The sequence below is a fragment of the Abramis brama genome (genome assembly GCF_963993115.1).
Source record: "Abramis brama genome assembly, chromosome: 2".
NCBI classification, from domain to species: domain Eukaryota; kingdom Metazoa; phylum Chordata; class Actinopteri; order Cypriniformes; family Leuciscidae; genus Abramis; species Abramis brama.
In genome coordinates, this window is record NC_139964.1 from 35,296,124 (window position 1) to 35,320,110 (window position 23,987).

At 37.3% G+C, this 23,987-nt stretch overlaps 3 protein-coding genes across 24 annotated transcripts in view; all 3 read left to right on the forward strand.

Annotated features, from left to right (window-relative positions):
- Positions 1-6,226, forward strand: part of ctnnd1 (catenin (cadherin-associated protein), delta 1) — a 31,049-nt gene extending 24,823 nt beyond the window's left edge. For 8 of the 22 annotated variants that reach the window (XM_084102735.1, XM_084102737.1, XM_084102745.1 and 5 more), the window contains 8 exons: positions 35-162; positions 1,295-1,445; positions 1,572-1,767; positions 1,918-2,108; positions 2,222-2,269; positions 2,786-2,868; positions 3,147-3,245; positions 4,123-6,226. In XM_084102735.1, the coding sequence (XP_083958861.1) occupies positions 35-162; positions 1,295-1,445; positions 1,572-1,767; positions 1,918-2,108; positions 2,222-2,269; positions 2,786-2,868; positions 3,147-3,206 (857 nt within the window). In that variant the 3' untranslated portion in view covers positions 3,207-3,245; positions 4,123-6,226. The remainder of the gene's footprint in view (positions 1-34; positions 163-1,294; positions 1,446-1,571; positions 1,768-1,917; positions 2,109-2,221; positions 2,270-2,785; positions 2,869-3,146; positions 3,246-4,122) is intronic. The other 14 variants (XM_084102740.1, XM_084102742.1, XM_084102749.1 and 11 more) reach the window with 2 other exon arrangements.
- Positions 6,227-18,111: 11,885 nt separating this feature from the next.
- Positions 18,112-18,885, forward strand: LOC311075674 (uncharacterized protein). The gene is made up of 2 exons (XM_084103214.1): positions 18,112-18,358; positions 18,436-18,885. The coding sequence occupies exons 1-2, from the start codon at positions 18,142-18,144 to the stop codon at positions 18,753-18,755; spliced, it is 537 nt and encodes a 178-aa protein (XP_083959340.1). The 5' UTR covers positions 18,112-18,141; the 3' UTR covers positions 18,756-18,885.
- Positions 18,886-19,562: 677 nt separating this feature from the next.
- timm10 (translocase of inner mitochondrial membrane 10 homolog (yeast)) lies at positions 19,563-22,011 on the forward strand. Its single transcript, XM_084103270.1, has 2 exons — positions 19,563-19,804; positions 21,390-22,011. The coding sequence occupies exons 1-2, from the start codon at positions 19,734-19,736 to the stop codon at positions 21,583-21,585; spliced, it is 267 nt and encodes an 88-aa protein (XP_083959396.1). The 5' UTR covers positions 19,563-19,733; the 3' UTR covers positions 21,586-22,011.
- Positions 22,012-23,987: the final 1,976 nt, after the last annotated feature.

The following is a 23,987-nucleotide window of genomic DNA, read 5'->3' on the forward strand; positions in this document are numbered from 1 at the left end:
GATGAAATAATGTAGTAATTGTGTTGTTTGGTAGGTTATGAATTGCTGTTCCAGCCAGAGGTGGTGCGCGTGTACACTTCTCTTCTGAAAGAGAGTAAGAACCCATCGGTTCTGGAAGCCGCCGCGGGAGCCGTGCAGAACCTGTGTGCAGGCCGTTGGACTGTGAGTACACGCAATAATGCAACAGTGTAGAACATACTGCAGCTTTAAGGGCTTAAAATGAACTTTTCCTTCCCAAAAAAAGCAGTTATGAAACAAAAAACTTATATTAGGGCTGTCAAGTGATTTAAATTTTTTTTTTATCTAATTAATCGCCACAGGTAATTAATCTAATCGCACATCAAATTTTGCTGAGAATTTACCCCCAAAAGATAGTCATTATAGTGTTAAATGAGAAAAGCATCAAATAGACATTACAAAAAGTAGGTTTAGAAAAAATAAATATATTTGGATTCAACATAGAATGTATTACTCAGACTTTTAGGCTTCAATGACCAATTTTAATTTATGGGAGAACTATACCTTTAATGTTTTTTTTTGTTTGTTTTTTATTAATATGGAAATGTGGAATATGGATTTATTTATTGTATTAAATGATATTCTAAATAAGCAACTAAAACTGCCAGTAGGTGGTGGTAAATGTCTAAATGAGTAAGTCATGAGTCATTTGTTCATTCATTTGATTCATTCAAACAGCTGATTCATTCAGGAATGAAGTAAATGCTCTCTTTATAAATGGGCCATTGAATCATTGGTTCACCCGATTGATTCGCTCAATGTTGATCATTTAGAAATTAAACAGCGCTGTGTGTTGCTCGGAGACGCACAACAATTCTGCTCTGGCTTTATAGGTAATATTTTCCTTGGCAAAATTGAGCAAAAGCAAACAATATTGTCTAAAATATAACACAATGTTAACTTCTTACTTATTGAACTGTTGTATAAAATCAATATCACATTTGCATTTTCACATTTATTCGGGACAAAGATGGCACGTGTGATATTGCTTAACTATATCACGATGAGGCATTTTTGCCCTGATATCTTGAATTTTAGGGGTATTCTAACTGCACTCTCTAGGCTCCATCACGCAGTGAGCTGTTGCCCTGCTTCATGTTCGTTACTAATCAACTTTTTGAAATCTAACCTTAATATTAATCAGAAGAATCAATGATTTTTTCCATAATCGAGCAGCCCTAGTCAATCACCATTTATTCCTTAATATTTGTTTGATTAGCTCCATGACGAGTGGAAATCTGTTTCATAATTTGATCTCTGTCCTTATTTTTGTCAGTATGGGCGATACATTAGAGCAACGATGAGACAGGAACATGGCCTGCCGATGATGACGGAGCTGTTGTCTCATGGGAACGACCGTGTGGTCCGAGCCATGTCTGGAGCTCTGAGGAACCTGGCCATTGACGCTCGCAACCGTGAGCTGTTAGGTGTGTGAGCCAATAATACCTGTTTGTTTGTGCTAGACCTCCTATTTGTGTCCATTCAGTGTTATTACCATCAAATTTGCCATATTTGTACAGTCTCAATAAATGAATCTTCCTCTCTCTGTGTAGGGAAGCATTCAGTGCCTAACTTGGTGGCCAATCTGCCAGGCAGTGGTCAGAGTCAGCCTGTGCGCGGGCTCTCGGAGGAGACGGTGGTGTCTGTTCTCAGCACTATGACGGAAGTGATCGGCTCCAGCGTGGATGCGGCCAAATCCCTGCGCAGCTCCCAGGGTATCGAGAGACTGGTGCTCATCAACAAAGACAGGTGTGTGTGTGTGTGTGTATCCGTTTTTGTGTTAATTGGCTGGTCACATTGGAGGAACCTGGAAGAGGAACTTTTTTTTTTTAAACTGCAAATGCTTTTTTTATGAGCCGTAGTTATATTGTTTCACAATCTGTATTTTCCCCCATATAGCAACCGTTCAGATCGAGAGGTACGTGGCGCTGGGCAGGTCCTGCAGATCGTGTGGGGCTTCAAAGAGCTCCGCCGCACGCTGGAGAAGGACGGCTGGAAGAAAACAGACTTCATGGTCACACTCAACCCTCCTAACAACACCCGTAGCAACGGGGGATACGAGGACAGCACCCTGCCGCTAATAGACAGGGGTAAGAACACAACATATTCCTGCTGAATGGCTTTTAATGTGTTTATCAGTCGAATGGACATGCAGGATGGACTTTGTGTCTCTGATCTGACTGTGTTTGGGTCTCTTTGTTAGGGGGCAAACAGGACAGAGACATGATTCCACTTAATGACATGGGACCAGGTAAAATGCACATACTTTATTCTCATACTTTATGCAAATACTCAAGGTCTAAAATGAGCTTTTAGACACATTTGCCACATTTGCCTGATGTATCTGCTTTAATTTGCACTTCAAAATTAAATACATTACTATATTATAACATGGTGAAAAAAAAAAAAAAAAAAAAAAATATATATATATATATGAAGTGTGTGTGTGTATATATATTTGTGTATATATGCATGTATATGAAGTGTATATATGCATGTATATGAAGTGTGTGTATATATGCATGTATATGAAATGTGTGTGTGTGTGTATATATATTTGTGTATATATGCATGTATATGAAGTGTATATATGCATGTATATGAAGTGTGTGTATATATGCATGTATATGAAGTGTGTGTGTGTGTGTGTGTGTGTGTATATATATTTGTGTATATATGCATGCATTTGCACTGGAAAATTTGGAATTTATTACAGTATCTATGTGTGAGATCAGTTACAAATGATCAATTTTGTCTGTGGCTCCAGACGCTTATTCTACGATAGACCAGAGAGGACGGAGAAACACTTTAGACGACACTCTGGATCGCTCTGACAGAGACGCACCTCAGGTAACGCAAACCTTCAAAGCGAAACGTCCACCCTTGTGCAGTAACACACAACAAACAACTTGTTCTCACTAACTTCCTTGCACACCAGACATCGTAAAAAACCCACACACTACTCAAGCTGAAACTTGTTAACCTACTGTAATTTCACTAATAGTACTCAGAGGGGTTCTCACCTCAACTAACTCTCTCGCACTCCCCTCTCCTCCTATTATCACTCGCCTCTTCTTCGATGCCTTTCTCTTATCCTGGTTCAATCTCTCTTTCTCTTTGACTCTCAGGGAGGAATGTATGGGGAGAGACGGGGCTCTTTGCCTCTGTTGGACTCTTATGATGGTTAGGCTACTCCCCTCCCCCCACTCAGTGCATGAGCACGCATGGTATGTGTGTCCACCTTCTGCATGGGCTTCATGTGTACATTTAAGTGTATGTGCGCCGCTCTGTGTATTTGTGGTTCTAACCCTCATTAACAGTATTTTGTTATTCTGTACTGCAGTGGAAATGGGTTTACTAATTTCCAGTGTTGGGGAAGCTTTTTTTGAAACTAGCTTTCTAACTGTGAGCTACTCCAAATTTACAGTTGAATTACAGTCTAGCTACAGGGACTGAAAAGTAGTTAGGAATACAAGCTTTTCTTGTTTTCATTTATTTTATGATTTTATTTTTTACAGTTAGAGCTATATTTATCAGGTGCAAAAACAAGGATCTCAGATCTTAAATTTAAACATTTACAAAAACACTCAAACACGAGTCTATTTCACTGCAAGAAGACCATGTAAAATGGATTTAAATTATATTTTAATTAATTTATGCATTCTTATAATTTAATATGCGTGTGCGTATGTATATATTTATTTATCTGGTGCTTTAAGCGAGGCTCTCAAAAAGATCAAATGTCCAGTCAGCTAGAGTCAAAAACAAATGACTAAGGCAAATATTTCATATACTGCACTGATTTACATTAATAAAAAAGCAAATCAGAAAACAGCTCAGCCAGTGTCATGTTTCATTAGTAGCGTCGTTGCTATCTGTTAGTTACTCCCCAACACTGATCTCTTCCCCTCATGTGTCCCACTTTGGTCACATGACTGTGGTTTTTATCTGTCTCAAAATGGGTGATGTGATTTGTGTGATATGCACAAATTCTCATCGCAGCTCTTTGATGACGCATTACTGTATCATTTTCCCTTGTTATTAGTGAACTAAATGATAGAGTACCACGCTTGACCTTCACGTCTCATCTGTTTCTCTCCACAGAAAAACTGATAGTGTGCATCACCCGCCGTGAGTTTCCTCCTCCTGCCTACTGTCCCTGCTGAGCCTCTGATCTCATCACTTACGGGACCATTGCCACTAATTGCAAAGACCCTTCTGTAGTTTTCAACATTCTCTAGTTGTCACTCCTACTCTTACTGAGATCAATGTGATTGAGAACAGCCACTACTTAAAATGGACACTACACAATTAATTCCTCTCTTGATTTTGGTCCATACCACTCCTTTGTTTTTTGTTTTTTTGTTTTTTTTAATAATGGAAACACTAGGGACTAAAATGTCTATTTAGTCACATGCCCAGCTTATCAAGCTTTATAAACCATTTCTTTTTTTTTATTGCTTCTGCATCTATTGGAACACTAGTATAGTATGGCAATGGTATTTTGATTCTTTTGCTTCATCCTGCTTTTGTGGTTCACATTGATAAAAAGGTAATGCCAAATTGCATCAGTCATATGTGGCCTGCAGAAAATAATGTATATAGAATATAAGTTGTATGTCTCGACTCATCGTGACGGACATGAGGCTTTTTTCTTTTTTTGATCATTGTTTTCTAAAAGCACTAGATATGACCACCAGTTCCCCTTAAGTTATCCATCTGTGGTTTTTGTGGATGGTCTCATTGAGTGTTCAGTCTCTAGGAAGAGGTTATTGTGAAAGCGTTGAAGCATTACAAAAGAGGCAGAGGGATTTTTGATTTGGGAGATTTATTTTATTTTATTCTTTTTAAACCAGTAGCATTCAAAGAACGATCTCTAGTGGTAGACGAGGACAGTCGTGCTCTATGGGACTCCTTGCATTGTGACAAGCTGTTTTGGGATTTATTTCCCCCCCACCTTTGGTTTGGTCTTGAAATTGTCACTGACAATTAGTTTCTATGTGGAAACTAAAGAGTTCCTCCCCCTTAGTTTTTTAATAAACACAATTAAAAAGCAACAGAAGAACTCTCGGAGACAAATTGTAGTCCTGGTCTTAGAATGGTGCTCCCACTTTTCAATATGTTGTGAATCGGCCCTGCTGGTGGACCCAGTTTGTGGTTTTTTTCACTTTTGTCTGAATATAAATGAATGTGTAAATATGACTGCATCTCACAAATCCACTCTGCATACTTGGAGTGCCTCGCTTGCCCGTTGCGTCGTGTGAGTGTGTTTGTGATAAGCGGTGAACAGGGACGTTCGGCCACCCGTCTGCCTCTTGGTTTCAGTGCCTGTCTGTGTAGAGAGGAAACGAGTGTACATTTGAGGATGTATATCCATTGTTTTTTTTCTCTCTCTCTGCAATCCATAAATACAGTGCTTGTTTCTTAGACTGCATATTAAAATGCTCAGTAAGTCTGTTGTAGATATTTACTGGATAGAAACTGAATAGCACTAGGGGTCAGTGGATTTTTTTTATTTTATTTTTTAAGAAATGTTTTTTTTCCCCAATGCCTTTTTAATCTCCTGTTTGCCAATTGTAATACAATTTTGCAAGACACTACAGTCAGTAAAGGAAAGTTTGGAGTCCGAAGACCAGAAATAGAGGAGGCTGTTCACAAGAACGAGGAATTAATCGATTGTTCAGTGTTGAGGGAGGCAGATAAATGAGCTTTTTAATCACAAAAATTGCATCTCTTTCAGGCAGGATTTAGCAAGAGCTCGGTTATTGATTCTAGCTTGATGAGAAAATAAGATAAAATAAAAGCACATTTAACTATATATACCAGAGAATATTTGTTAATTTTAATTATTATTTTTTTCCTCCTTTGGTTTTTGTCCTGTTGCTCTTTTCTTTTCTGTATTTTATGATTGGGGCTGATTTTGTTTTTCTGGGGTGTTGTCGGTGAATGCATATGCAATCATTTTTATTTTTTAAATAAATGCATTTACAGTTTATATCTTTTAATTAAAGACGAAAGGAAAAAATTCTTTGTGTCATGTTCTGTCAGTTAACATGCTGTTTCTCTGCAACACTTACATGTGGATCTTGATTCATAATTCCTATATTTCAACACTTTACCTTTGGTCTTAAACATTGCACCTTTCTTTCGTGGATTGAACATGTAACTTAGCAATACTGTTTTTAAATAAAAGAATGATTTTTTTTTTCCAAGGTTCTGACAGTGAATTTTTGTGTGATTCACAGCATTTTTGTACTTTAACACATTTAATACATAATACATTCATTTAAAATTCTTCACTTGAGAATGTAATGTATGAGATCAATTTGATAAATCCATTTTAGCACCTTATAGAGTTGCTGCTTTCTGGGAAATATGACAACAATATTTGAACCCCTGAAACTCCTATTTTCTGTAAAATAAATTTCAGGATTACAGAATTTTTAAGAGCTAAATGTTTTTTAAGGTTCCCACCATTTTTAACTGATGAATTTACATGAGCTTTCAGTCGTTCATGATTTATTGGATGTGGATTAAAGATGTTTTTTTTTTTTTTTTTACTAAAATTCACCTGGTAAAATATTTTAGAGCTTGGCATAACTAGAAATATACACACACACACACATATATATATATATATATATATATATACACAAACATAAGAATGCCCATTGAGTTTTAAGATTTTAATTTGTGACTTTTCCAAGTCTAGAAATCAAACACAAATTAGGCTACCTCACATATCCAGGTTTTCCAAGACTGTGGGAAGGACCTTTTTTCTCTCAAAGATATACAGGTTTTGAGAATATGAACTACAAATAGGAAATATGTTAGTTTTTAGTTGTTAAGCTTATATTAATGCTTGTTTTCTTTATTTTAAATCGTTTTATGTAACCTTGACCACTGGCTCCCTGGTTAAAGCTGCAGTCCGTAACTTTGTTTGTGTTCAAAATGTATATAATGAGCGAGTACCGTGTTTTTGTCTTATCCTGAATCACTACGGTACACCTATAACAGCTGTGTCCAGAATCAGGGGCTGCATCCTTTGAAGGCCGCGTCCTTGGAAGTGCGCGGCCGACGTGGCCTTCGAAGGACACACCGCACCGAGGCTGCGTTCCAGCCCAAAATTGTCATGCCTTTTTTACTCGCTAACTTCCCTCCGTCTCGTTCACTCGGATGTACGTCATTGCTTACGTTGCATGAGTGCCCTCTACTGGCGGAACCTTTGCAATAGGCTGAATTGATCACTTAGAATCCACCATGGGGTTGATTTTATTATTTATTTATTTTGCCTTATGAAATTGTTTAATGCAGCATTCTATATATATATATAGGTGTGTTTAAGTTGTTTTTTTTTAATAATTAATATATCATAGAGTGTTTATATTCGGACTATTTTAGATCGTTCGGGTCGTACCGCTGCGGAGTAGCCCAGTACCTGCGTGACTGGATACCTGTGTCAACATTTGGGTACCAAAATACGGGTTTCAGTTCAATCACATGCAGTTTCATGTCATCTATACATTACACATCCCATCGCCAAATCATAGAAACATTAAGTTAAGGCAGTTGTATTAATCTTATCAATACACAATAAATCAGTAGGCTATACAGAAAAACAGATTTCTAAAATAAGGGATAGGCCACAAATCTGTGAGTACAGTTTGTAAAACTGAACAGGTGATGTGTAATATTCAGTTACTGCAATAAACTGTTCCAGCGGGTGGAGTTTACTGGTACTGAATATTACACATCACCTGTGTAGGCTATACTCCATCAACTGGAACAGATTTTCACAGGAACTGAATATTACATCCAAATATTATTGTTGCGTAATCAGCATATTGTTGTGTAACTTCACCTACTGAAACAGTATTTACAATTTTTCACAGGAACTGAATATTACAAAAAAAGAACGATTTACAAAATGATTGCGAAAGCGTGCACGGATTATGAATTTGTTCACTGTTACCTTGTACAAAATGTAGCCTACATAGTTTATTTTTTCTGTATAGTTCTATTTTGTTAATACATTTTGCATTCTGTTTTGGCTTTCTCGTGTGTCCCTATTTTTGTTGCGTCCCTTTTGAGCCACGGGGCGAAACAGGTACGGACTGAAAAAACAAAGCTATGTATGGTTTACAAATCTGACTTTTTCTCCAGTACTTTTGGCGTAGGATATTTATTTCCGTCAAGGTCAGGCTGCGATGTCAAATGTATTCCCAGGAATGAGCGATACGCTTTCCGCTTTTAAAGTTTTATTAAAGGGGTGTTTGATTACGATTTCACTTTTTTAATTTATTTAGTGTGTAATGTTGCTGTTTGAGCATAAACAACATCTGCAAAGTTACAATGCTCAAAGTTCAAAGCAAAGGGAGATATTTGCTTTTAAAGAAATCGCTTTTTAAGGACTACAACAAACGGCTGGTTGGGACTACACCACATTCCTCCAAGGTTAGTGACATCACCAACCCTATAATTTACATAAACCCCGCCCCCGGAACGCAATTTATAGATTATAAAGACAGAATATGCTAATCAATGACTAGAAGATAACTCCACATCAGCTTCATAAATTCATCAACTAACCATTCAGAAATGTTGTCTACATGTTGTCACTTCTTTTTGAGTCTCTCCATCTTTGTCTGACTCTGGTTTGAACATAAAAGGCTAAAAGTTTTTTAAATTTTCAGTGCATGTGTGTGAGAGGTAAAAGGACATGAGCTGTTGAAGCTCCACCCTCTGTGCCGGGAGCAGCAGCTCATTTGCATTTAAAGGAACAGACACAAAACGGTGCGTTTTTGCTCACCCTCAAAAATGTACAATTTTAACATGCTATATAAAAATATCTGTGGGGTATTTTGAGCTAAAACTTCACATACACACTCTGGGGACATCAAAGACTTATTTTACATCTTGTGAAAAGGGCATTATACCACCCCTTTAAATAAGTAAGATATGGCGGCATTGTGACCACCTCACTTCATCTGCAAACCATGAGTACAAGCAACAAAAACCGATTGGTCACAGACACAACTCACATTCTCTTGCGTGTAACTGTAGTTTTTAAGTGTGCTGTTGGTATTTATTATGGATTTGTGTGTACGATTGTAACATGATTCTTCTCTGCCAGTGTGAACTTTTTAAACATATTATTTAGACTTCAAAATGAATCACATTACAATAGCTAATTGTACACTGCATATATTTAAAAATGTTAAAAATCGGCTTTTAACACAGTCATGCATTTTAACACTTTCTGAAAGAAATGCTCAAATAATCAAGTAAATTTCATTACAGGGCCTGGGGGGCTTAATGCTGCGGGTTCAAAAAACCCACCAAAGTGTTTATTTATGCTTGAATATATGTCTCATAGCATATGCAAGGCCTCTTAAACAAGGCTCTTGGACTATGAGGGAACTTCTGTTACTGTTGGGCTCTATGTGAATACAAAGGCTCCAAAACCTCTTATAGAAATATTGTCCCATGGTTTTATTTATTTGAACCACTCTTTGAGCTTCTTTCTTTATGTGAAAGGTATTGGAAACATAACTATTTTCTATAAGTTGAAGACTACATTTTAAAACATTGCCTAAATTATAAATTATCCAATAAATTGGGTCTAGAGAGAGTAATTGAGTATGTTTTAGTGCGCTTATGATTTAAAATTTAAAAAATTGAATCTGAAAACACTGAATCTTGAGCTGATAATGTGAGCAAAGTCTGCACTTCATACATGTTTAATTTAATATAGCATTTTGCAATTTGATAAGGAGAATATAACATATTGCGATTTCCTTGGAGATAATTGGCCCCAGGGCCTTTGCAACAGAACTAAAGCACTAAATAATTTTTACAGTGTAAACATTACACTGTCTCAAGATTGCCTGCATAATTTACTTTATTATGTGCCTAAATTTACTGGCACTGTTTTTATTTTTTCCGTGCCTTCAAAGGAATTTTCAAAATAAATGTAATAAAATAACAATACATTGTGTTGTCAAATTGAATGCAACAGTTTCTGCACAGGATATAATGGGGTAAGTTGTTAAAATGTCCCCTCGCCCCTCAAGGCAGTCAGTTGCCTTCAGAGATACATTCATATATTCCATTCATACTTTAATTTATATAATTTCCCTCAGCACTCGGTAGTAAAATCTCACTTAACGACATGTTTTCACACAAAAAGGAAACAACAATGCGTGCTGCGCTTGCTAACACGGCAGTTTACCGTGAGATTTGTAAAATCCTGGTAAACAAATATGGTTTTAATTATGATTAAAATATTAAACCGTAATACAAATAGTAGAGGATTGTATAGACTAGTATTTTTTCGCCAGACCGGTATACCATTTCATACTTGTAAGTAACCCTCAAAGTAGAGTGAGCTTGGTGACCCCTCTTTAGCGAGCCCTAGTGGCGGTTGGGAAGCACTGCAGTGGCACACAAAAATCATCAACGAGTCACACCAAGGAGAGAACAGATGCGGAAGAATTATTATGAATGTGTATAAACTTGTATACACAATTAAGTAGTGAATGATTCAACAATAAAATCGTAGTGAATGACTCAACATACTCGTTTAAGATGATCTCACATGGCGCTGGCGTAATGATGTAGGTTCACAAATCAGTGAGTGGATCTTTTTGGTGAATCGATTCAAATTATTCGAATCATTGAGATCAAAATCTCATCTCTAAAGCTACTGAGTAGCTAGAGCGAGAGTCGGTTGACATGAGATTGTTATGCAGCGGCTCACGTGTCCACATATCACCTGTGTTTGCGTATGTAACATTATTTGTTTATATAATATCGGTATATTAGCAAGTAGCCTATTGGTGAAGCACGTGTACTTAGCGCATGAAAACGCGGCGGAAATACTAGGGATATCAGGATCAGTTGACAGTTTGTGACCTTCGAGATCGAGAGTATGGCTGAAATGATACATGTATTTGCAATTTGATACAATGTTTTGAATTTAGTATAAAATTGCCCGATCAGTCCTCAAACTTTCAAACACAGTCTCATTGTCTTCTCTCTATGTTTATAGGCCTATCAAAGCAATGTAAAAGCCTCTACTTGTCCAAATGTTGGTTATTTTAGTCTACAGATTTTGGATCTGAATTGATAACATAAAATAAGTAAATGTATATCTCGAAAAATTGAAGAAAGTAGAATTTTTCTGGATCACAAACATCCTTTCCTTTTGTTTTGAAGTTTCTAAATGTATTTTAGACTGAAGTTGATGCCAGCATGTGGAAGTATCAGCATCCTGACTTTGCATTATTCCTACTTGGTGAACTTCAGAAGCAGCAGCAGGGAAGCATCTTCTGTGACACTCTTCTACAGGCTGAGGGTAAGAGCAGAGAGCACAAACACTGTGTCACTGGGAAAAGCTGTCAACTTTACTTGCATATATTGTAAACAAATCAAATGAAGACCTGGGGCCTGTTTCAGAAAGGAGGTTAAGTGAAAACTCTGAGTATGTTAACCCTGAAATGAGGGAAACTCTGTTTCAGAATGGGAGGTATGTTAAACCTGAGAAAGCAGAGTAAGTCAAACCTGTTTCAGAAAGAGAGGTAACTTATACTCCGAGTCAGTTACCATGGTAACTTACTCTGTGAACCTAACCTGGTCGGGAGCAGGTTTTCTTCAGTAAACCCAGAGTTTCTTTCGGTCTCCTCCCCTTTTTTAAAGAGGAAGTGGTGTTTAAACACCTCATTCATTCTTTCAGTACATTTTGATTAATAAAATTAATCTTTTATTAATAAATAAAATATTGCTTTTTTTATTTTTTAATAAGATGAAGTCTATATAACTCCTTAACTGGCAACTGAAAACACAGTAGTAGATTAGAGTTAGTTACATAATGTAGTTCTAAACAAATTCTACAGAATTAAACTGTGGCATTTACTGGAAATCACTGAACTGTTCATCTGTGCAACAGAAGTTGATGGACCGTCCTCCTGCTGTTCTTCCACACTCTGGGGGCGGGGAGAGATAAGAATACCCGTTTATACTTAGATTAAACTTAGATTCTATAGGCTACTCCACATAAAAAATGTGAAAAAATGTGAATGTGTAGATTGTTTGATGTGTAGACACATAATATTAACATTACCTCTGTAGGCCTCACTGTGGCAGCAGAAACTCTTTATCCCCATGTGATGAGCATTTGGTTGAGAACACTTTATAACACTATTTGTCATAATTTCTGGTGTATTGAGTAGGCGACTTACAACTGCCTGGGGTTCTGTTGGGACAGGAGGCTCCAAAAGACAGATATTACCATCAGAATCTGTTGGGACCAACAAAAATCCTAACCCAAAGTAAAATAAATGGAAATATCAAAAATAGCCTATATAAAAAATAACACATATGTAAACCTCTTACATTTTATGAAGGCCCTTGGATCTTTGGGACTGGCTCTGAAGTCCCTCCAGGAATTCCCTCAGCCAGAAATGCTGCTGCACTGCTAGACACTGGATGCTTTAGTTATTTAATATGTCACATGTTTGTAAAGTCAGGTAGCCTACACCCATACTATGCTCAAGCCTTACTTGACTGAATTATGTTTTTATATTTAAATTTCAGCTGCTGCCATGTTCTTTTAAGGCCTGCAGGATTGCACCTATGAAAATTAAAATTAGGTTGAATAACATACTGTTCTTCCAGTTTCACCTCTGATATTATAACAGTTGGGCAAGTTACTTGTATTACTAACTACAACTGACATCTTCAACAGTGTAATTAGATTAATGTAATGATGACTATCTTTAGAAATTATTGGTCTACTTATTACTAATTACTAAATCCCATGTCAACCTTAAACACTTGAACAATACAAGGAGAGACAAGAAACTGCACTTTTAATGCTTTCAAATAAACAATATTTGCATGAATTATTATTGAATTGACCAAAGTGTGTAGAGGGAGAAGGTTACATTAAAAATATACCTTTTAAAAATGTATGTTAAATAGCCTATACAGAATTGCTCTATAGTCTAATACAATTACATCAGATTTAACTTTAAATTACAGAAGAATTAAGAGTAATCCCTTTAATTAAATTACAGTATTTAGATTACTTGGTAATTAATTACACCCATCACTGTATAACAGTAATTAAAATGTGAAGAAATATGAAGACCTCTTTTTGTCTGGCGCTGTTGCCATGGTGACTCATAATATCTGTGCTCCATTGATAATGGCTTTTTATAGTTGTGGTGCACGCGCTTAACTCAGAGTCAGTCAACTCAGAGTTGATTGAACTAACTAATTTCAGCTGTTCTGAAACCAAGTTTCCCATCTCAGGGTAAGTCAACTCAGAGTTCAAGTTTTAACTCAGAGTTGGTTGAACCTCCTTATTGAAACAGGCCCTTGATGCCATGATTTCCACAGTCAGTAATTGTTGACAGAGCCATAGAAATTAATGTCTACTGTCATAAATGAATCCTACGCGTCGTAAAATGTTCTACTTTACACAAAAGCAGTTTAATCAGCACATCATTGACTTTGATTCAAATGCAACAATAAAATTAGCTCCAATAATATTTAACTTGATTTGATTTGTGTTTTTATTTTTTGGCAGTTGATTTGCCTGCTGGGCCATTTTTTTTTTAATTTTCAAATTTAAGATGTCATTGTTAGTTATAGACTTCTGTTATATTGTGGTTATTGAAAAAAAATTGTACTAAGCTTTTAGATTTATAAATTTAGCAGACACTTTTATCCAAAGCGACTTATTGAGGAATACTGCAAGCGATTCATCTTAGAGGCAATGAATTCGAGAATCGCTGGTACAAGCTAACAAATTTTGAGATGATTGTGTCAAGATTTTTTTCAGCAGGATGCAGTTAAGGGCTCACTGAAAAGATGATTTTTCAGCTGGTTCTTTGAAAATTGTCAGGGATTCAGCTGTCCGGGTAGGATTGGGAAGATTATTCCACAAGCAAGGAACCGTGGAACGAAAACAAGCTTTTTCTATTATCTAAAAATAATTTTCAATTCTTCAGGTGTCTGTGTTCCTGCTCACAGCTGTGTGTTAGCTGCTCTAAGCCCCATCTTCTCAAGAATCCTTTCCACTTCCCCTGCTCCACATGCGGGGCAGAACAGGCTTCTGAGCCTTGAGGCTGTAGGATCTCATGCCTTGCTGAAGCTAGTTGGGTTTCTGTACTCAGGGGAAATGGAGATCGAGAGTCGGAGCGAACATGAGGAAGTAATGGCTGCTGCCCACAGACTTGGACTTAGAAACCTTTTTGAAAAAAAGAGAGTGTGGGTTGACAGAGGAGTTGTGGATGTTGGGAGTTGTTGGAAAGAAACTGGTGTACGGACAGAAGACAGCGTGAAGAGCCAGGAAAGTGAAATCGTGTCTGAACCTTTGAAGATACAGAGCAGTACTGCTTCAGTGACTTCAGTGCAGCCTTGTGGCCTGTTGGGGCCTGATTTGCCACCACCGCAGTTTTTGGAAGAAGTTAGTCCAACTAGAGGTTTAAATTTGATCAGTAATGCCACTGTTCCTTCCATCGCTGACATGACAGAAGCATCGATATCAGACCATCATAAAACAAAGGCTAAGAAAAGGTGGAAAATGGCAAAGAGAGAAAGCCAATTAAAAAAATTAACTCGTCAACAAAACCAGATAAAGCTTCTTAATGTTGAAGGGACCAAATCAAACCAAACTGGAGCGGTGGAAAAAAGTAGGAATGTTTCAGGCAAAGACTTCCAAAAGCTTTTAGAGGCAGATAATGGACAAAAAACCACTACTACTGAACAGAAAGAGGCCAAACTGGACCAGCTTAAAGTAAAGATAAAACTGAGCAGAAGGAGTGGAGCTTGCTGGGAGAGTAACCTCCTCGTTTCCGTCCAGGGTGAGAGTGAGAAGAAGCCAGAAGAAGCGAAAGACTGTGGACCTCGAACTCAGGTAAGGATTTATATTCAAAATCTGTGTGCTATATTTGTTGCCACACACACACACACGCAATTGTTAAAACAGTTGTGGAGAAACCAGGATAAAAGAAATTCAGAATTCTTTGATAAATATAAAGTTCAAAAGACTTTTTACTCTCACTTTTGATCAATTTAAATGCATCCTTGCTGAAAAAAGTATAAATTTCATCATACAAACTATATACTGTATATATTTATGAAAGAAATAAATAAAATTGATCAAAAGTGACAGTAAGGACTCTTACATTACTATTCACCATGACAATACAATTTCCACAAAAATATCAAGCGCCACACCTGTTTTCAATATTGATTATAATAATAAGAAATGTTCATTGAGCACCAAATCTGCATATTAGAATGATTTCTGAAGGATCATGAGACACTGAAGACTGGAGTAATAATGTTGAAAATTCAGGGATAAATTCAATTTTTAAATATATTAAAATAGAGAACAATTACTTAAAATTGTAATAATATTTCACAATATTACAGTTTTTACTCTTATTTTTGCCAAGTAAAAATGCAGCCTTGGTAAGCCTAACTATGTTTTATGCTATATAATATGTTTTATAATTATAGAGACCCACTTTTCTACAGCAAAGTTTCCTTTCAATATGTTCTACTATGTTCCTTTCATAATCTTATTTTTACTTTATATCTGACTAAAGAGCTGCCCATCTAGTGTGATTCCTGGTCAAAGTCTTGGAACTCTCACCCCACAGACGCACCTGCCTATTTCACCCTCTAATTCCTCCACGCATGCCTCTTCAGATAAATGTCTTAGTACTCCACATCACATTTCTGTCTCTTCCCCTTTGGACATACCAACATTGTCTTCCAGCCCTCCCCAAGCAGACGAATCGGATGAACATATTGCAATGCTCTTGGAGGATATGTTCATGATGGGTTTAAACATCCTTCCGTTGGTGCCATTAGACAGAAATCTGAATGAGCAAGATCAGCTAGGTCCTCTTCAGGAACAAAAAGGTGGGCAAAAGGGTGCTGAGGCCTCTACTCAAGGTCCTTGTCTTTTTGTGCAAAGTTGTGAGCCAGAGATGAGGGAATCTGATGTTAGCAAGACAGCAACACCAGTTGGGTCTTCAGGACAAAGAGATGAAGGTAAAGTATTTGGTTCATGTTATTTTAGACTACGCATGTGTGCATGCATTATTTTGTGTGTGTTTTTGTTTACTTACTTTACTAATTGTTTTTTCAGACCACTCAGGCTTTCACGATCAGTCAAGATCCAATACGGTCGTGCTCCTGACTCAGTCACCTGAACAGGACCACTTGAACCAAGTTCAGAATCTGGCAACTGCGTCAAGAAACTCTACCCCCTCACTTATAGAAGGCTCGAGTTTAATCCCAAAAGCCACAGCTGTCCCAAACTCTGTTGCAACAGGTGAAATGCCTAGCCTTGTTATGACCAGCATACCCGATGATAGGCCAGATTTCAAACTACTACAATGCCTTTCCCCCCTTGAATCAGAAAAAGGAGACAGTGATGTTCCATCAAAACAAGAACCATCAGAACCATCAAAACCCTCACACAGGCAAGACTCTTTAACACAAAACTTTCCCCTGTGGCTTTCTGATTCACCAGCGGTATTGGACTTCCCTCTAAGCTCAATGGTTGATATTTCCTGCCCACATCCACAGCATGACCTCAACGCCTGCCAAAATCGATCATGCCCTGACCTTGCAGAATGGCAACAATTAAAGACTTCCTTTTCACACAATAATTTAATCAGTGGGAGTAGCTCAAACATCATTCAGCCTGGTATGAGCGATTCTAGTGAGCGTCCTAAACAGAGAAAGACGAGAAAACGGAGGATTGCAACTCAAAAGTCAAAAGCGAAAGGGGACACAGAGTGTCAAAACCTAGAAAATGGGGATCAGGTTCAACCGAGGATATCCAAATGTGATGAGCCCCACTGTGGAGACATTAAGCCATCAAATTCTGGCACATATGGAGTCAGTACCCGAATGACCAGTGCAAGCATGAGAATAGCTGCAGCTATGAAGAGAAGACGAGAAATTTCTTCACCTCTCAGTAAGAAAATGCCTCTGTTAGACGCCGCCAGTAAACAACATCTCACTGGTGTTGTAAAACGTGGTCGTGGCAGACCACCTAAATCCAAAATACCTCCTGTAGCTCACTTGTGTAACAACTTCACTTCAGGCCAAGATGATCGTGAAGTGGAAAAAACGAAGACAGACAATAAGATTGAACAGGGTAGTAAGCAAGAACCAAATACACATGAGGAGAAAGACTCGACAGAAATGGAAGAAGCAGATGTTAACTGCAATTTTGCACAGGCAACGCCGAATTCTGACTTTAAATATGTTGGCCAGGCGAAGGGACCAAGTATCCTTGATCAAATTTTCCACCAGGCTCTTTCAAGTGTTGCAAGTCCCGCATGTAATAGTTCTCTGAATTTTAATCAGCAGCTACCATCAAGCCTGCAAGACTCGTCTTTTAGCCTTCAAAAATTCCAAGGAGGGAAAAGTGATGATGTTAATAGTAAATTAGTGATGAATAGCAGTGAACAGATCAAAAAGGGCATTTGTGGGGAGAAAAAAGCAGAGATGTCTATGCTGATAAACGAAAAGAAAGACGTGGAGGTATCTGACAATCATGCAAGGTCACCGTTGTCATGTGGAGACATGCCAGATAATGTGAAATATTCAGGTAAAGACGGAGATATTTCCATGGAGGAGAACTCAAGAAGAACAGCCACTGTTTTACAGAATAGTGATTTCCAAAATGAGATGGGAAAAGACATTCAGGACCATACGACTGAGATTTCTGTCCTGTTAACATCTGAGGAGGACATAATGAGGGACGTCATGACACCTGATGAGGATATGGTTGATGCTGATCATGATTTTTCACCCAAAAAGACGGACTGTGTTGTTACTACCAATGAACTGACAGTGATGGAGGGAATAGAAATGAATTTCTGTTTGAATCCTGATATTACACAAGCAGAACATGTCAAAAATGCTTTGGAAACTACAGTTTCTAATGAGCGGTCATTTGAGATGACATCAGACAGTGAAAAGAAAGTTCAGGCAGCACATGGTGTTGACACTCAGGATATTGACTGGATGACCGATTGTTTGGAGAACAATGAAAAAGAGGATTTAGGTTGGAACAAAGATGATCAGATGATCGAAGAAACTGAAGTTCGGAGAGTACATACATTTGTAGAGGAATATGAGGGACGTTGGGAAACCACCAATGGGTCGGATGATGATGATATTGATGTGGTGGGGTCCCAATACAGTGCTGAGATGTTCGATGGACAGACCCTTTTGGAGGAAGAGGAATTGAGTCAAGGACACATTGCAAGTGCTAAGACTGCAGATGATCCATCAAAAGGAGGTAAAATTCCGAAATTTACATTTACATTGTTAGTAATAATAATCGATATTCCTGATCCTGCTGTTTTGTCCTCATAGCTTTTCCTCAAGGAATAAGCACAGATGCTCCTTCTGTCCAAACTGAAGGTTCAAACTTTCACAGCCCCAATGTGTGCAGTGAAGATGTCTCAATGGTGCTGTCCGTTGGGGCCGATTCAGAATCAAAAGATGACTGCCACTTAGATGAAGAAGATATTGAAGTAGATGTTCTAGGGGAGTCTGTAGAAGAGTTTCCATTTGAGCTTTTGGCAGCTGGACCGGTTGTCACTCTGCCTATTGAGGGTCTTCTGGACCAAGAGGACGAGTTGGATACCACTGAAGAAGAGGAGGTAGATGTTACTGGAGAAGAGACAGAATGAAATTTTATGTTGTTAACATCTTTCACAGTTTGAAGTCAATAGCAGATGTTTGAAAGTTCTCAAAACCTAAAGTTGAACATATCCAATGGTGAGAATTCTCTTTTTTGTCAGTGTGATGTTACTAAAGTGAACTGGCATCTTAATTTATTTTTGACCGTCTCATGTAAAGTTACATATAAAATTATGTAAATTAAAATAAATGTCTGTATTACATAAGTTCATATTACACTTTTTGATGTGTGGTTAATTTTTGTATGTTACCATAATTATTTGGTATGATTATTTTGGTCTGACTTTATTTGTATTACTTATCCTCTGATGTTATCTGACATTTTTTAGAAGAAATAAGAAAGCGTAAAGTATAACACAGAATAAAATATAACAATATACATTTCTCAAGGTAAAGGAACCTCAAAATATCAGGTAATTTGAACATTTGTGATAGTAAATATATATATTATATATATATATATATATATATCGGTAAGAAATTGTTTATTATGAGTGTGATTTCTATAAGAAATATTTTTTAATATATGTGTAATCACAACTGGAAGTCATAGGAATTGGTAAAAAGATGCGAGAGCTCTGGTAATAGCTTCACATTTTACCAATTCCTATGACTTCCAGTTGTAGCAAGTAAAAGAATAAAATACAGTTAAAATAAAGGAATAAAAACAATGTAGAATTTTTTGATTACACAAAAAATACTTCAAAGTAGAGCATAAATTCATTTACAACAGCAATGAAGGAGCAACGAAGCAAATGTAGCAGTGGTATTGAATGGAAAACTTTATTGTCAGCGGAAGTGACAATTACAACGCTGGATGGAAAGGATCCACGTGGGTACTTCCTCCGGTCCGGTCAAGCAGACACACACTGAAGGTTAAGCAAGCTGTCTGGGCTCTTTGTTGAACGGGACCCACGCGCTGTCCGGTGGGTTTTGAGTGAGGGTGAACCGAAAGGTTATCTGCCGAGATGGACCCCATGAAAGCGCAGCAGCTCGCCGCGGAGCTGGAGGTCGAAATGATGGCTGACATGTATAACCGGTATGAAGCTCTGATGGTTTTAATGTGTAAACGGCATGCTTTCTGTCAGATTACTGACGTTTTCGATATCTGACATCAGGAAAAAATATGTGTTTGTCTAGTAGACTACGTAACTATTTAATAGTATTTTGCAGATGTTGTAGTAGCTACAATTAGACTAGTGGCTATAGACATGCTACACGTTTTATAATTTCATTATTAGATCTTATTTAGACACCAGGCCTTGTTTAAGAACGCATAGCCTACTTGAATCGTTTATAGCACGATCAAACTTACTTGATGCGATAACCCATAATATATGTAACCTGTCCTACTGTGGTGTTATTCACTACGCCCGTCGTCAAAGTTCTTGTCGTTTTCGCAGTCACAGTTTTACATTCAGGTATTAAGCATGTTCACAGTCTTCCTAAATTTTTCTTAATGTTTGCCAATTTACAAATAATTCTATTTACCCTAGTATACAGTATGCCTACAAATCAAATGATCTTTTCTGGCCGCAGTTAGATATCAATATATTTTAGCAGTTAGATCAATAATGCATTGTATTTATTTCTGTTATGTACTGTATGTATGTAGTAGGACTTCAACTAACGGTTATTTTGATAATCGTTAATATGACAATTATTATTGATATGCACACATACACTGTCCGGCCAAAAAAAAGTCACTGTTTGGATTTAAGAGACAAATGCTTAAGAGTCAATGACTGAATTATTATTGCAGTGATGATAATATGAATGATGGAGTGTGTAGCTTTTCATTTCATAAAGAACCATGTAGGAAAACGCATCATGGCCATATTCCATGATGACAATGTCAAGATTCATCAGGCTCAAATTGTGAAAGAACGGTTGGAAGGGAGATTGAAGAATCGTTTTCACACATGAACTGCCAGACCTTAAATTCTTTGAAAGTCTTTGGGTTGTGCTGGAGGAGACTTTACAGAGTGCTGGACTCTTGCATTGTCAATACAAGATCTTGACCAAAAATGTATGCACCTCTTGATGGACATAACATCACAACATTTATTTCCATCAAGAGGTGCATCAATTTTTGGTCAAGATCACAGGGGTGTCAAACTCAGCTCCTGGAGAGAGAGAGGAGGATCCATTTTTAATGGATATCAATGGAGGAGAGGGCTTCACTACGCTGAATAAACAGCTTTTGTGAGGAAATATCTTATAATTTAATGAATCAACAGCCTGTTCGCTAATCTTCAACATGTTTTACACTAAACAATACTTTTGTTGGGAACTATATGTAGATTTTACCTTGAAAAAAAAGTACATTTTTGAGAGAAGGCAGAGTAGATATGTCAAGACGGGTTGGACTCCTTTAATAAGGGATGCAATTGTTAGAAACTACTTTCGACTGGTTCGTCTAATGTAGTTTATATACGGTGGATAATCCAGATTTTTTTTGATCCAGATCAAAACCAGGATTGGATTTTGTGATCTAAAACAAAAACAAAATTTCTTCTTTTGAGCAACCCATTTTCAAGATATGACCAATCCAATCAGAAAACTTTTGAACAACTGGGTCATGCTCTGTCATCTCATCTCTCCTGTCTTCTTTCCTCATGCAGAATGACCAGCGCGTGTCACAAAAAGTGTGTTCCGCCTCATTACAAGGAAGCAGAACTTTCAAAGGGGGAAGCTGTGTGTTTGGACCGCTGTGTTGCCAAGTACTTGGACTTGCATGAGAGACTTGGCCGTAAACTCACTGAGCTTTCCGTTCAGGATGAAGAGGTGATGAGGAAGGCCGCTGCGGGCACTGGATAAGACCCGACATAACCTCCAAGGGTGGGGCTGAAGGCCTTGGATGGGGTTGGTGGGCACTTTGGACATCCATTACGGGGAAATCAGGCAGCGTGGACATCAATATAAATATTATAACATGAGCAATATTGAGACAAATATTGATTCAATGTTAGATATGCCAAAAGATTCAGACTTTTGGAAGGAGGTGGGGGATACAGCCTGCCCCCAGGAGTTGTTAGTTTGTTAGCATGAACATTATTAACATCACAGGAATAAAACCTTATGTGGTTGGGGAGATTTTTTTGAGTGTTGTGAAATTGTGTCCTTGTGAAATCGTAGGTGACTTTTTTTATGTTGACACTGGTCATTGTAATTTCTTACGTTCTATGAGTCATTTTACAAATTGTACCTTTATTGCATAACAAAATTAAAATGTTTACCAATCTGTTTAGCTTCTGACCCTTTATTTATTTAAAATTAGCAAAAGAAAAATATAGTTTGTGTGTGTATGTATATACACTACCGTTCAAAAGTTTGAGGTCAGTAAGATTTTTTTAATGTTTTTAAAAGAAGTATCTTCTGCTCACCAAGGCTGCATTTATTTGATTAAAAATACAAACAAAGACAGTAATATTGTGAAATATTATTCCAATTTAAATCAGCTATTTTCTATGTGAATATACAGTAAAGTGTAATTTATTCCTGTGATCAAAGCTGAATTTTCAGCATCATTACTCCAGTCTTCAGTGTCACATGATCCTTCAGAAATCAGTCTGATATGATGATTTGATGCTCAAGAAACATTTATGATTATTATCAATGTTGAAAACAGTTTTTTACATTTTTATTTCATGATGCTATGAATAGAAAGTTCAAAAGAACAGCATTTATCTGAAATCTAAAGCTTTTGTAACATTAAACACTACCGTTCAAAAGTTTGGGGTCAGTAAGAATTTTAATTTTATTTTGTGGGGAAATAAATAAAATAAATCAATACTTTTATTCATCAAGGATGAGTTAAACTGATCAAAAGTTACAGTAAAGACATTTATAATGTTAGAAAATATTCTATTTTAAATACCTAACTGCTGTTCTGTTTTCAACATTATAATCATCATCATAAATCATAAATGTTTCTTGAGCATCAAATCATCATAGACTGATTTCTGATTTATTATTATTAATTGTGTGTATACTATGTATAAAACATAAATGTGTGTGTGTGTGTGTGTGTTTAATTGGGTCAGGGTTGTTACCCGATGGATGAGATTGCAGGTTTTTCAAGAGGATTGATTTAGAGTAACACCAACTGTTGGACTGTCAGTAATCTAAAAAGTCTTTTTGGGGAGATGTGTCACTGAATTCATCTTCTTTCACTGTCTAACAGTAATCTTCAGTATTCAATGGGACATTTCCTGTTCATTTGTGGAGCTTGGCAGACATGGGCTGCATCCAAAATCACATACTTCCACTATATACGGTCATGTGAAAAAGAAAGTACACCCTTTTGAATTATATGGTTTTACATATCAGAACATAATAAAAAATCATCTGGTCTTTAGCAGGTCTTAAATGTAAGTAAATACAACCTCAGAAGAACAACAACACATGACATATTACACCATGTCATTGTTTATTTAACAAAACAACAATCTAAGTACACACTATAGCTTGTAGAATGCAATAGCTTGTAGAACACCTGCGATAACTTGGAGTAATCATTTTCTGTATGAATTTATCAGTCTCTCACGTCATTCTAGAGCAATTTTGGCCCACTCTTCTTTAAAACGTTACTTCAGTTCACAGTTGCAGGCATTTGTTTATGCACAGCTCTCTTAAGGTACCGCCACAAAAGTTCAGTCGGGTAGAGGTCTGGACTTTGACTGGGCCAGTACAACACCTTGATTCTTTTCGTTTTCAGCCATTCTGGTGTAGATTCCCTGGTGTTCATTGTCCTGTTGCATGACCCAGTTTCAGCCAAGCTGTCGAACAGATGATCTCACATTTGACTCTAGAATACTACTGGTATACAGAGGAGTTCATGGTCGACTCAATGACTGCAAGATGCCCAGGTCCTGTGGCTGCAAAACAAGCCAAAAATCATCACCCCTCCACCAACGTGTTTGACAGTTGGTATGAGGTGTTGATATGCTGTATCTCCAAACATCTCCACTTTGGTCTTGTCTGTCCAAAGGACATTGTTCCAGAAGTCTTGTGGTTTGTTCAGATGCAACTTTGTAAATGTTTAGCTGTGCTGCCATGTTTTGTTTTTTTAGAGAGAAGAGGCTTTCTCCTAGCAACCTTTCCAAACATGCCATACTTGACCCGTCTTTTTCTAATTGCACCGTCATGAACTTTTAACATTTATCATGCTAACTGAGGCCTGTAGTTTTTTTCTTCTTTTTTTTTTTTTTGATTACTCT